We start from the raw sequence: 14153 nt of genomic DNA, 5'->3' as shown, positions 1-14153 counted from the left end.
CAACGATCCGCCAAACTTCGATTCTGTGAATCCCGAAAAAGAAAAAGGCGCAATGGCATGCCCTCAACACACATAGTATTCAGGCGCCGATTAAATAAGTCGCTTAGTTTCAGAAGGAAAAAAAAAAAAAAGAAGTTGTTCCCCGAAAAAAGGAAAAAGAAAAACACCAGAAACAAAAAAGCGACGCGCCGCGCATTTTTACAACATGGGAGTGGAGAAAAACAAAAAAGTAGTTTCTAAATGGAGATTTTGGAATCTTTAAAAATGGGGTTTTGGAGATTAAGTAAATACAGTGGGTGGGACAGCTTCTTGAACAATACTGGAGGTCAAGTTCTCCTGGCATAAATAATGGGTGGGGAAAAGGACTAGATGGCCACGAATATCGGCCAGCTTGGCTTCGACTTCCTCGTTATTGAGTCGCCATGGTTGAGCAATGTGACCATAAGGCACACGAGCGGGATCCGGCACAAACCGTCGATGTGCATCATACGTATATACTAACGAAACATTGAGCATCACTGCAACTAAAACAAAACATTCGTCTATGCAGCTTCAGAATACCCTTACCAGTGTCATCGGGAACGCATCGGAATACCGATTGGTAAATATTTGTATTCTTTTCCGCCGTATCGTGCCACAGGTTGTGCAAGTCGTCCGATAAAGGATCAGTGACAAGTTGATCTTCATAAGTCACAGTACGATGAGGCATCGTCGCGTGGCCAGTGCCAGTCGATTTTAACAACCCAAGATGCTCTTTAAACAGATGCATACGTAGTGTTAAAGCGTATCTTGCGGCCTTGTACTATATTGAGAAACTATTGTCAAGTTTCATGTCTATTTGTACACTGACAACGAGCTTACCGGCTGTCCGTTCATGGTGGACGATACGAGATCGGAATCTTCTATGACAACGGCTATTTCCGAGTCGCGATTTCCTAATTGAGACCTGTGTACAAATAAAAAGCATGAGACTTTTTTTTTACAATCAATTTTCAGCAATGAAACTTCCAGACATTTACCGATCATTCAAGTTGGCTAGCATAGGCATCCTTTAGTGGTTGGTTTTTTTTTTTTTTTTTTTTTTTTTTTTTTTACTCCCGGCAAAAAAAATAGTCATGTTAGTGAGACTTTTCCTTACCTGAGCCACAAATCACTGTTTTGTCGTCCACAATAAGAAGCTTGGAATGGATATATACTTGTTCGGTCACGATATCCATACGGCCATCGTTCATATCTCCGCGATCGTTACTGCCACTGCTTCCATCGGACCTGCTTCGCACGGGATCCTCTATACCCGAGTTGTTGCCACTTTTAATGGTGGCCAAGGATGCCAATGACGACCTTGCTCTGGCTCTTCGCGTACGAGGTTGTCTTCCACTGTTCGACCGATTCACTCCGCCACTGTTGCGTCGTGAATCGGATTTTTGAGGCAACGGGTCAGAAACAGCACTTGTTGAGCTCGTTGGTGATATCGGCGTTGCATCATCGGTACAAGGAGGTGGTGGAGCCGCTTTCGCTGCAGAATGTTTAATGCGTCCCCAATTTCGCAGACTGTAAAAGCCAATATAGCGTTCGGCTGGAATGTTTTCCTGGTACAATGTCTCTAGAATCGAGCTTCCTCCTCGTGATATCGATAGGTACTGATAGTGGGCCACGGACCTGCATCGGTTTATACATTTGTTGCCATGAATTATGAGATCCAGTGTTTCAAATAATGAAGAAAAACAAATCAAAGAAATGGAGGTTAACGTTTACCGAAGGGCCATGGATCGCTTATCTGGTGTCGTAAAGTCGCCTTCAAAACCAGGTGCACATGGGATCACCACAAACACTCTAAACTTTTTTCTTTCGCGATGAGCACGCTTGATTCGCTCCACAATAGCCTACAATTGACATTTTCTTTAGATGCGGAAATAACGCCGGCAGGTCCAAGAAAGCCACGACTTTATTACCTGTCCAATTTTATTCTTGATGAGTTTATCTTCGGGATGCGTAGCAGTAACTGGAAACCGTAAAGAAAGAAGAAAAATTGGAGTTTTATCAGGTCTGTCAATAAATCAAATTTGGTGCATTGCCGCGCTCTTACTGAAAAACTGATTTTCGATGTAAATGTAATGCTTCGCTTTCGAAATGCATTCCATGTACGCTTTATAGATAGAATACTGTGAAAAAAGGGTCGTCGTAAATGAGTGATTGAATACGCAGTGTGCGGTTGTGGATTACCTCGCGAACGATACCAAGACTCCATTCAGCACTGCTTCGGACCACTTGGACACGACATGTCCCGCGGAACTTGCTCTCATCTCTGGCGGCCACATACTCACCTTTGGGCATCAAGAACGGTATGCTGTTCCTATCCTTGGCACGCGTGGATTTGATGAAATTCCATCGCTGAATAAAATGGCGCGCAATGTCTCTTGCTGGTGGCCCAACCTACACATTGTGTCACTCTCAGGGGGGAAGCCCATAAAGCGCAGAAAAAAAGGAAGGACGACATACCATTGCTGTGTGCACATCATGCCATGGCATCCGTGGTGTCATTTTTCTATCGATCAGTTCCATATCATATTGCGATACTGAATTTATTGGGTAAGTAACTTGCAGAGCCAAAATTATTCCATACTGACCTTTTGTAAAATCCTTCACTCGAGGATTGGAATAATCCTGACCCGGAAAGATTTCTGAATTACATGGATCGTCCGAGCAATAGTCTGTCAGGTCATGACTTGGGGTATCATAGCGTCTTTTTTGATGAAAGGAGTAGTGTGAGCCAATGTCAAACACGCTCCAATGTGTCATAGTTACCCAAAGCATAAATCAAAACCGCCAACAAAAGCGAGGCGATAATCTACCACGAGAATTTTCTGATTTTACACTGTGAGTGTGTGGCACATGGTTTCATACATTTCAGAGCGTTTCTTACCTCATGATGTGCCCAAAAAGCCGACGTCAAATTTGCGTGCCGCTGAACTGCATGATGGAAAAAATCAGAAATAACGCACTGTCAATGTTCAGTAATCCGCCTACTTACCAATAATATTTGGATGTGCATTTTGAAGCCAATCACGGGTGTGCTGGGAGTCGAGGGGAAGAGCCATGGATATATTTTTGTAAATAACAATATAGATCATGACCCCTTCACTGGCTTTGCGTTTTAAAAGGCGATCTATTCTGTATTCCTCATTGCCTTTGGGCGGTCGTCGCAAATACTACAGGAAATCATCAGTATTTTGCTTTTCTTTTTTTAATTGATTGGTCAATTCTGTTGGCTTACCAACTGCGGGCTCTAATGGATAGGTAAAATCACCGGTGAAAAACCCAAGGATTTAACTTGAAATCCAATTCATCAATCGCTTTTCATAAATCACTTACAAGCCACCAATCTTCGATGTAGATGTCAGATTTAGCGGACAGAATGGCTTCTGCCACTGCAGCAAAGTAGTCTACTCAGCATTACATCAATAAACAAGGCAATTGTTCCGCCGCCTCTCAGAGAAATTCTTACCTTCACCGTCCACAAACCATTTGACTTTGGCGTTTTCTCGAATGGGAGCATACGAGCCAAATCGATGGTTTGCAACCCACGGGCTCTCTTTCTCTATTTTACGAAGACTGTGGACCCAGTCTTCAATGTGACGATTGGTGGGTCCTTTGATTTCGATGCGTCTGGAACTGTTACACAGGGTAATATGCGAGGCCTGATACGGGGCAAATGCACTGTGACCACGTTTAAACTTGAAGTGGCTGTCAAAAAGAAGCACATCGGAAGGCGTCGAGGAATCGATATCCTTGCAAAACGCAATGTATCTGGGCATGTATCATGTCTGTCAACCTGCCAACGCATGTGACTCGGATTGAATCGACTTACGAGTCTCTCAGAATAATCCATTCCTTGGCCCATCGGCTCCGTCGGACGAGCTGCATGAGTGAAGGCGACGCTGAATTCATCTTGTGTTCCAAATAGCCTTCTTTGCCTTTCCATCCCATGTCCTTGACAATACTAATGGCACTAATTTCTAGAAATTCACACAGATCGTAGTTGACGCACATTCTTGAACCTTGGACGAGATCTTTCAAGTATTGTTCCAGGGCCTCTCGTCGTTTTAGTGTGACATCACGCCATACCTCGTCGCGCTGATCCTCTTCACGTGCAATCCGCATGGACGTTAGAGCCGCATTGCACAAGTGAGCTAATTGGCTTGGGAAAGAAGGTGGGTGTGGAAGGTAGCCAGAGATCCCAGCTTTAAATTTGAGTGTCAAGTGCAAATTATAAAATTCGAGAATGGTTCGTTTGATGACCCATTTGATTTCGCCATATTGTAATTCTATCCGAAATACCCACAACCGGTGAAGCGACGATTGTTCGATTTCACTGTCCGTAATAGCCACCTATTTTGTCACAGGTTAGAACTCCATGGCTTCTATTTGTTTGTGCTTGTGGGCCAAGCAACTTACCGATAGAACATCAAACAGAATCGGCGGCTGGAAATATCGAGAGTTGCATGAATTTACGTCACATGGATCGAGCAAGCAAAAAATAGGCAGTTGGACTTACAGCTTTTCGATCATGTTCATCTTCGGATACAATGGCCATGTAAAGTGGAGCAGCCAAGGCAGGAGTGTACCAAGGTGCAAGAGGAATTTTGCTATACTGTGCATGTGTATTGGCTGGCTTGCTCGTCACTTGAGATAGACTGTTCAGTACACGAATTTTTTCTATCGATCGTCCCCATTGCGCACGGGCTTTGGGATTGACGACTTCTGCATGATAGAGAACATGTAAACCATCGTCAGCGACCAGAGTAATGAAGTCGTAATTTTTTTTTTGAAGTTACCAGATGGTGGGTTTTCTTGGTTTTCTTGCGACGCTTCTTGATCGTCGCCGTCGTGGCCTGTGAATTTACTGTCGCGGCGAGTGGGGTCTGACAGATCATGGGATTTCTTGGATGGATGCTTGGTAATATCGACGGAACTAGGCGCACTCACATCGGACTCAAAGGGATGCTCAAAGTAACTTGTTTTGAGTTCGGCCAACTTGAGTGCTTTTGCATTTTCCTTAGCCACTTCTTCCATGGAAGGCAGATTATCGTCGAGACTCGGGGCCGGGATATTTAGCATTAATTGACGTTCATGGTCCGAAAGGTGAAGGTCTGTGCCGACCACCAACTCGTTATCGGGCGTGCCTTCCTCTCGTTGAATATTGACCGACATGCGTCGAATGAGCGACTGCCACCTTTGAACAAATGCATCGCCTGTCTGCGTATTGGCGGTGTCGTTACTGTCTTTCCGCCGTAACGGATCCAGGTGATGCCGAGAATGACTGTCGTAGGAATTGGTGGGTTTCAACTCCTGTCGTTGCTGTTCCTCCTGCTGAATAAAATATTCAACATTGTCGAGGATGGGATTGGACATGGTCGAAAGAAAAAAATAAAGAGCACAAAGAACTGGGGACAAAGGAGAAATTTGTCAAAAACGATATTCAGTTTACCCAAAGTCATTCTGTATATGGATATTCGTTATTTTGGCGGATCACACAAAAAAGGCTAAATCTACCAGCCAGGACGGTGAACAAGCTTCCACACAGTGTAATATGCACTTTTGTAAGAATGCGGTAGTCGTGGTTAATTTTATAAAATAATTATATGCAGCTCGATGATGGTCTGTTCAACGAAAGCCTATCTAGCTCCTGTGAGAAAAGGTTAGTTTCCCATACCAGCAATTTTGATGCGAAACAGTTGGACGTCCTCATTCTCCGAAAAAGGAAATCACTTGTTTTCAGTTGACAAGGTGACGAAGGACAATCAAACAGTCCAATCATCTGTAATTTTCCCCCTGAATTTTTTTTTTCTTTTGTTTGTGTAGCAACAATCCACCCACCATTTCATGATTGAAAGTACGGAAAGACGCCAAGGATAAAGTTGAGAAGTCTGGGAAACGAAGCCAAAGGGTGACAACGATATGGAAGAAGGATGACAAGCCAGGATTCGAATGAATAACAAAGATAATATGGGGCTTGTTGATTTTTTATCGGGTGAGTTCAATGCATGATATCTGTATGTTTAGTTCATTTCACCATATGATGCTGTAAATAAAAAAGAGAAAGAAAGAGTAACCAGCCCAGCGTAAGATTATAACACAAATTCATGGTAAGAAAGCCAAACAAAATATTCAAAGTTGTATAGATTCACGTTCCGTCCATCTAGGTTACATCCATGGTCAAACAGAGATCACGCCAAACCGCACCATCCATTTCATCTACCCAATATTATTAATTTTTAGATTTTGGTAAAGAATTGAAAAAAAAATAGTACATTGGCTGTTCAAAGCCCAATCATAATATAAATGTATGAATCGTAATAAGTTTAAGGGGGTCATTGAGGGATAGCAAGACAAGAAGAGGAGATCCATAGGATGCACTACACGAGACTACTTTACGCCGTGATTCTCTCTTTGTATCAAGCTCCGCTGATCTCTCCTCGTTGGTTTCAATAGGCAGAAAAAAAAGTCGCACTGAATCAGTGATCCCAACCCCTTTATCTTCAGGTCGATTTTTCCTCAGTTTTTTATTTTTTTTTCTTTTTCTGTTCATTTTGATTTTCTTTCAGCTGCTTTTTTTTTTCTTTTCGACTTGCGGCATATTTTTTATCTTTTTTTTTTAATTACTTTGCCATTACCCTTTAACCATGTCGGAAAATGATAGTATCAAGGCACCGGAGCGGATATTTCAATTCAGAAGGGGACCCGCCGAAACAGCAGAAATGAAGAAAAAGCGGATCGCCGAAGCATTAATTGACGATGAATTGCTGTTGGCTAGACTGGGATACAAACAGGTACGTTGTCTCCAAGCAACCATGGTTATAATCGTTGTCTAGTCCCTGTTGTCTAGAAACCCACATGTTGGATCTGCTTTGGCACGACCTGATCTCAGTGTTCTTTTCTCTTTTAACCTCACCGTGTCATTTTTCACCTTGAATCATAGGATCTAAGTCGACAATTATCTACATTTTCCAACTTTGCCATTTCTTTTGGATGCTGTTCTGTGCTAGGGGGATTATTACCAGTACGTTTTTTTACGTGAAAAAAATAATGACCCTTAGCGAATTGGGCAATTTCCGTGATTTATTAACCCCCATCTGTTCATTAGCTATGGGGTACAACACTACTAGCAGGAGGAACGTCGGCTACAATCTGGGGCTATCTTGTTGTTGCGATCCTTACTTTGACCATCGGCTCGAGTTTGGCAGAAAGTAAATAACCTTTGCCCTTTAACCAAACAAAAACAAGAAAAAAAGAGTCGTTTTGCATGGATTGCAGCATTTTATGCGACAAATGACGCTAATTCACTTTTTTTTTTTGATAGTCTGCAGCGCCTTTCCGACGACAGGTGGATTGTACTTTTGGACAGCCCAACTTTCTGATTCTGAATGGGTACCGTTCATGTGCTGGATTGTAGGTGCGTCAGATAATACGAAATCAGCATTATTACAGTTACCAGATCTTTGATTCTTATTATGCAAATTTTATTTTACTTTTCGCCGTTGCATTGTATTTTAGGTTACTTTAATTGGTAAGTCTTCTGTTTGCTTTTCTTTATACAACCATGCAAGGAAAATCGGACTCTGATCATTTTCCACCATCCCATTTATCCGTGGCTTTTTAGGCTAAGTTTGGCTGGTAATACATGGACTGCAACCATTGATGGCGTTACTGTTGAAGAGGTCATTGATCCATTATTTGTTTTGTTTTTTATGTGTTTCATCTGCAGTTGCGATCTGTGCCAGCGATCTCGGCATGGCAGGATTTCTCACGTCAGCTGTATCTCTGACCCATCCCGAATTTCAAAGTAATGCTTACATTGATTATGGCGTATTCATTGGAATCTTGGTGTTACATGGATGGATGAACACGCTTCCGGTGCGATCCATTGGCTTCATCAACAATTTGTCCGTTTGGTGGCATATCATGGGTATCATGTTTATTGTTATTGTCGGACTGGTCCTCACACCCAACAAACCTTCTGCTTCATTTGCTCTCGGTCACTTTTACAACGGCACCGGATTCGAAACTAATGGCTACGCGTGGTTGTTGGGTCTGTTGCAAGCTCAGTTCACACTGAACGGATACGATTCCGCCGCTCACGTGAGTGAAGAAACACGATCGGCTCAACGTGGATCGCCACTGGGCATTGTGCTGGCTATTGGTATTTCGGCCGTGGCCGGAACGGTTCTCATGATGGCCTGCGCATTCATGATTCAAGATTTCGATCGTCAAATCTTGCATTCCCATTATTCCATGACCATTACTCAGGTGTTCCTCGATGGAACAGGAACCGCGTGGACCATGTGGTTCCTCGTGATCATCTTGGTGGCCATGTATTTCGCGTAAGTGGTTGAGACTGTCCAATGCTTGTTTGATACAGTGGACCTGTTGCCCTAGATACTCATGATCGCTTTATTTACTTATTTTTCTAGAGGCGCTGCGGTGATTGTAGGCTCTTCCCGACAAACGTACGCTTTTGCTCGTGATGGTGCGATGCCCTTTTCCAGTTGGCTTGTTAAACTGACTCCTGCTAAAGTGCCGGCCAATTCGGTGTGGTTCAACATTATTTTCTCGGCTATTCTTGGTATTCCTTACATGTTTAGCGACGTGGCTTATGAAACCATTGTCTCCATCAATACCATTGCCGCCAATTTGTCTTATTTTATCCCCATTTGGCTTCGCATCACCATGGCCAGAAAACGATTCCAAAAAGGACCTTATAACATGGGTGCCTTTTCTATACCATGTGGTAAGTATAACAGCTATTGTTTTCTTTTTGTTTTAGCACACACGACACAAGTGATCAATCACAACTCTTTTGATACGGAGTGGCTAATGGTGTTTCCATGTTGTTTTAGGTATTATCGCGTGCATGTGGATCGCGTTTACTTCAGTGCTTTTCATTCTACCAACGGTATGCATTTTTTTTTAATTCTTTTGAAACATAAAGCAAATAAGGAACACCACGTGCTTACGCTTCCGTGATACTTGCAATTTTTAGCAATACCCGGTCACGGCCAATAACATGAACTTTGCCATTGTTCCCTTTGCTGCGGTCATTGGCATCGCTTCATTGGTATACGTGTTCTCTGGCCGTAAATGGTTTACCGGTCCCGTGCGTAATATTGATACCATTATTGTCCAAGAGGAAAATGGCAAAGTGATTCGCGAAACGCGCCGTGTGATTCTATCGGATGAAGCTGATCTGGCCGACTGTGATGAAATTGGAAGCCAGGATATCTGGGTCAGTGAAGCCACCACTTCAATCAAGCCAAGTCAATCCCTTAAACGGACATAAAAACACCATTTTCTTTCATTCATCCTCTTTGTACATTATCTTGATTATTTTTTTTTCTTGGTATTTTTTTTTTGCCCCGTTTCTCTTTTCTATTTTTTCTTTTTCTTCTAACCTTTTTTCTTGATCCATTTCCCTTTTTTCTCTTGTTCTTTTATAGCGATCAATAGATGATCGGTCCATGAAAGTGGTTCCGATTCAAAAACACCCGGAAACTGAAATTATAAAGTAAACACGAACCTTTCCCCGCATTTTTCCCTATTTTTATTGATTTTGCAAGGCAATGTATAATTGTGGAGACGTTGGAAAGCGGTGAACTGGGGCCGTATGGGTTGATGAAACTCAGCCGGCTCTACATTTTGCATAGCTGGCCACGGAAGAGTTTCCTTTTTTGTCAATTTCCGAGCTATTCGATTGGCTCCGACTTTGACATCTCCTCAAATATTAGCCGAACCAGGGAAACCGAGAGTAGAATCAAGGGCCAAAAATTGAACCACTGTCGATCCATTCGCTCAGGGCACCTATTGACCAAAAGTGTCCTTCATAAGAAACATCACAAATAATACAATATTGGGTATTTGTTAATATATTTTCTTTTTTTATTAGAATGGAAAGAAGAACGGTTTTGCTGTGGCCATTTCCTGTCCATTTTTTTTCTTTTTTAGGGCATGAGATCATCGTCATCATGATCGGAAGCAAAAGGATCTTTTCTCTTCAACGTTGTTCCGGTTCTATAAATTACGTTTTCCGCTATCCTACCCCACATTTAGTTCTTCAATTTCAAATTGTGGAGCTTCCGAGAACCCTCGGATGTAGTATGATGGCCGTAAAAGAGAGAAAATTCGCTTTTCATTTAATGAAGGTCCGGAAGCCCAATCTCAGCGGCATCGGCTCACTGCCGTTTTGCGACGGTTGGACGGTTAAATTAAGCAAGGCAGCCGAAGAAAAAGAATTGTTCCAATATCGGGTTTTCTTACTCCGCAGCGAAATTGAAAGTTAGCCAGTGAAGACCCTCCCTATATAAAGCATGTCGATTTCTACAGATCCGAAATTTCAAAAAAACTTTTTTTTTTCTGTTTTCTTCAACAACGTATCCCTGTCGCCCTTCTTCTCTCCACCTCAGTTATTATGGCTTCCGTTAGTGCTGCTTTGAAATCTCGCGTGCGTCGTCCTCAGCTTTTGAACAAGGTCATGAAGGCCGAAGACACTCTCAAATTCTTCAAAAACGGACAGTAAGTGTTCGAATTTCTAGGATCGGTCTGTTCGTTTTTTTGACCTTGCCATCTGATCATTGATTTATTCAGATATCTCGGTTGGTCCGGCTTCACCGGTGTTGGTTACCCCAAGATGATCCCTATCGCGTTGGCAAATCATGTCGAAAAGAATAATTTGCAGGGCAAGATGAAATTCAATTTATTTGTGGGTGCTTCCAGCGGTGCTGAATGCGAAGATCGATGGGCTGAATTGGACATGATCGATCGTCGCTATCCCCATCAAGTGGGAAGAAACATCAAGCGAGGCATCAATGAAGGCCGTATCCGATTTGCTGATAAGCATTTGTCAATGTTCCCCCAAGATTTGGTCTACGGTAAGACCCTCTGTTCCTTTCTCTGGATTTTCCCGTCCTTTCCCGCCACGGCCCGACCCTGACATTTTTTCATTCTATTGTTAGGTTTCTACACCAAGGATAAAGCCGATAGCGATAAACTGGATGTAGTGATTGTCGAAGCCACCGCCATCACTGAAGATGGTTGGATTGTTCCTGGTGCCTCCGTGGGAGCTACACCTGAATTGCTTCAAATGGCCGATAAAATCATCATTGAAGTGAATACCCGCATCCCTTCCTTTGAAGGACTTCACGATATTACCATGTGCAATATGCCTCCTCACCGCAAACCCTACCTGATCATGAACAGTCAAGATCGTATTGGCACCGTAAGTTGATTGTCCACCACAAAGGGCCCAGAAAAAAAATTTTCTTCGGGGATTTCTCTAATACAAACCCATGATGCAATGTGTTTTTGAATAGACCGCTATTCCGATCGATCTTGATAAAGTGATTGCCGTCGTAGAAAGCGACCGTCCAGACCACACTGGTCCCAACTCTCCCGCCGACGCAAAATCCCAAGCCATTGCTGGTCACTTGATCGAATTCTTCGAACACGAAGTTAAGATGGGCCGTCTTCCCGAAAATTTGTTGCCCCTGCAATCCGGTATTGGTAACATCGCGAACAGTGTCATTAAGGGATTGGCCGAATCACGTTTCAAGAACATCACTGTGTAAGTGTCTTTTTTTTTTCCTGATCGGGGGAATGGTGTCGTTTGCATGATGAAATTTGATGCTGATTCTCTCTGTGACTTTACAGGTTTACCGAAGTGCTTCAAGATACCTTCTTGGACTTCTTTGACTCTGATAAGCTCGATTTTGCCAGCGCCACTTCCATTCGATTCTCTCCCGATGGTTTCGATCACTTTTACAAGAACTGGGAATCGTACAAGGTAAATTTTCGAGAAAAAGGGATTAGGGTAAAAGAGGGCCCCGTGGCTAACATGACTTATGTTTAGGATAAATTCTTGTTGCGTAGTCAGCAGGTCTCCAACTCACCTGAAATCATTCGTCGTCTTGGCTGCATTGCCATGAATACCCCTGTCGAATTTGATATTTATGGTCATGCCAACTCTACGATGGTGTGCGGTTCCGGTATGCTGAATGGTTTGGGCGGTTCCGGCGATTTCTTGCGTAATGCCAAATTGAGTGTGATGCATACGCCGTCCACCCGTCCTTCCAAGGTGGATCCTCACGGTATTTCCTGCGTGGTGCCAATGGCTTCGCACGTCGATCAGACTGAGCACGATTTGGATATCTATGTGACTGAACAGGGTCTGGCCGATCTTCGTGGATTGTGCCCTCGCGACCGTGCTCAGGTCATCATTGATAAGTGTTCTCATCCCGAATACAAGCCATTGCTCCAAGATTACTTTGACATGGCCACCAAGAAGTGCCTGGCCAGAGGCATGGGCCACGAACCTCAGATGCTCGACAAGGTCTTCAAGATGCATTCCAACCTCTTGGAAAACGGTACCATGAAGATTGACTCGTGGTAAACGACAAAAAAAAATTAGAGATTCACCAATCTCGAAGGCCTTCCACACTACCATTTCCTTTCCTTCCTTGCATAATCTGTACCATAAAAGCACTTTCTTTCTATTATCGTAGATTATTTTTTTTTCTTGTAATATCCTAGAAAATCCCTCTCATCCAATTTTTTTCTTTTGTATTTAAACACCTTTTTTTATATCACGTACAAAAGAACAACGGTTCGTTATTTTCCTGTACTCTGTTTGTAGTGGCTTAGTGTATTTCGTATTCTGTACGTTTTCTCGCTGGTATCCTTTGATATGTTTACTTCTCGCGTTCACGAGGGGGTGCTGCTCTCATCGCTTTCCTTGACCCATGTACAATTTAACCCAAATGATACCATTGCTTACTTTTTGGCCTACATTACCTTGGCACCCATCGCCATCTTGGTGTTCTACGCCTCGGTGATTGTCTCAAGACGAGAAGTGACCGGTATTCTTATGCTTACGGGCCAGTTGCTCAATGAGGTGGTGAATGCCATTCTAAAGGAATATTACCAAATGACACGTCCCAATGGTACAATCAGGAAATACTCGTGTATTTGAATGAAATTTGGAGTATTCACTACATATGTAGGTCATTTGGGGACAGGTTACGGTATGCCGTCGAGCCATGCCCAGTTTATCTGGTATTTTGCCACTTACGGTATCTTGTATCTGTACACGCACATGACCTTGGAACACGGTGCTTGGAAATCAGTTGCCACGCTGGCTATTTTTACTCTTGCTCTATTGGTGTCCTTCTCCCGGTAAAAATTCAAGGATACTGCTGTCATCTTTATGGCCAACATTAGCATACTAAAAGCTCGTCCGTAGAATTTACCTCGGCTATCACACGGTATATCAAGTGCAAGTGGGCGCAGGCATCGGTACGATCTTTGGTATCTTGTGGCATTGTATTGTTGAGTATGGTTTACGAGGTAGCGGATGCATCGATTACATCTTGGATCACCCGTTGGCCCAGTGGCTCTATTTGCGCGACATGCGATGCATCGACAACGTGGCGAAATGGGAATACATGCAATGGAAAATCATGCGCCAGCAACAATCTCAATCTCGATCTCAATCGTCCAATAGAAATACTGCCAAGTCCGAATGAAAGTTTTTATGTGATCTCACCCATATACCTTAATTTAATTCATAGAGAACAAAGAGAAAGACAAGTGGTATGCAAATTGTAAATGCTTATCAAATTTGAAGACTGCTGTCCTAAACCCCGTTGATTCGAAACCTCAGAGTAGCATGCAGCATAATTTCTTTTCAGAACGTTCAGGACGTGTTTTTGGACATCCAACCGGAATAACAACGACGAATTTCCTGAGTCAACACAGGATATCGGCTAAATAGTCATTAGTCACACAATACATCAATTTTTCCATAGATCCTATCTGTTCTCGCTTACAAAATGAAACCCGGGCTTCGCTTTTTCCGCGTCGCTGCTTTTATGTTTCTAGAAGGTGCCAAAGAACTCAACTCCAAAGGTGCAATAAAAAGTATCCCAAGCGATACAATCAACCAATCTCATTACTGCCGACAAAAAAATCCCAGCTGATTGAGCATCGTACCCACTTCCGGACCAAAGGATTACGGTTGGCGAATCTGACATGGTGGCGCAGTCGCAATTATAAGATCAGGGATTCTCTAATGGGCAACCAAAAAAAGGCCAACAAATATCCATCCC

General features: G+C 43.1%; 5 protein-coding genes across 5 annotated transcripts; 4 read left to right on the top strand and 1 right to left on the bottom strand.

Moving 5' to 3' along the window:
* Positions 1-61: 61 nt before the first annotated feature.
* BYT42DRAFT_604106 (uncharacterized protein) lies at positions 62-5903 on the bottom strand. The gene is made up of 21 exons (XM_051571092.1): positions 4836-5903; positions 4556-4761; positions 4456-4482; positions 3869-4389; positions 3506-3807; positions 3373-3443; positions 3275-3286; positions 3032-3209; positions 2924-2970; positions 2806-2864; positions 2628-2743; positions 2500-2576; positions 2224-2433; positions 2087-2162; positions 1953-2002; positions 1756-1883; positions 1139-1659; positions 1020-1035; positions 862-946; positions 568-802; positions 62-497 (listed from the first exon to the last, which is right to left on the bottom strand). The coding sequence occupies exons 1-21, from the start codon at positions 5410-5412 to the stop codon at positions 280-282; spliced, it is 3732 nt and encodes a 1243-aa protein (XP_051424350.1). The 5' UTR covers positions 5413-5903; the 3' UTR covers positions 62-279.
* Positions 5904-7436: 1533 nt separating this feature from the next.
* BYT42DRAFT_530715 (amino acid permease-domain-containing protein) lies at positions 7437-9337 on the top strand (the record flags this gene model as incomplete). The annotated part of the gene is made up of 4 exons (XM_051565406.1): positions 7437-8381; positions 8472-8788; positions 8898-8953; positions 9041-9337. Exons 1-4 carry the CDS (start codon positions 7699-7701, stop codon positions 9335-9337), a joined length of 1353 nt encoding a protein of 450 aa, XP_051424349.1. The 5' UTR covers positions 7437-7698.
* Positions 9338-10389: 1052 nt separating this feature from the next.
* On the top strand, positions 10390-12619 carry BYT42DRAFT_565115 (acetyl-CoA hydrolase). Its single transcript, XM_051567828.1, has 6 exons — positions 10390-10566; positions 10639-10922; positions 11007-11269; positions 11364-11614; positions 11701-11833; positions 11900-12619. The coding sequence occupies exons 1-6, from the start codon at positions 10463-10465 to the stop codon at positions 12437-12439; spliced, it is 1575 nt and encodes a 524-aa protein (XP_051424348.1). The 5' UTR covers positions 10390-10462; the 3' UTR covers positions 12440-12619.
* BYT42DRAFT_565114 (uncharacterized protein) lies at positions 12620-13310 on the top strand. The gene has a single exon (XM_051567827.1). It carries the CDS (start codon positions 12734-12736, stop codon positions 13016-13018), a length of 285 nt encoding a protein of 94 aa, XP_051424347.1. The 5' UTR covers positions 12620-12733; the 3' UTR covers positions 13019-13310.
* On the top strand, positions 12730-13871 carry BYT42DRAFT_290732 (uncharacterized protein). The gene is made up of 4 exons (XM_051562880.1): positions 12730-13221; positions 13289-13341; positions 13617-13638; positions 13714-13871. The coding sequence occupies exons 1-4, from the start codon at positions 13019-13021 to the stop codon at positions 13817-13819; spliced, it is 384 nt and encodes a 127-aa protein (XP_051424346.1). The 5' UTR covers positions 12730-13018; the 3' UTR covers positions 13820-13871.
* Positions 13872-14153: the final 282 nt, after the last annotated feature.

Source organism: Radiomyces spectabilis (genome assembly GCF_025331425.1).
Source record: "Radiomyces spectabilis strain NRRL 2753 chromosome Unknown BYT42scaffold_5, whole genome shotgun sequence".
NCBI lineage: Eukaryota > Fungi > Mucoromycota > Mucoromycetes > Mucorales > Radiomycetaceae > Radiomyces > Radiomyces spectabilis.
The sequence above is the reverse complement of the archived record's forward strand: the minus strand, read 5'-3'. Positions and strand labels throughout refer to the sequence as shown.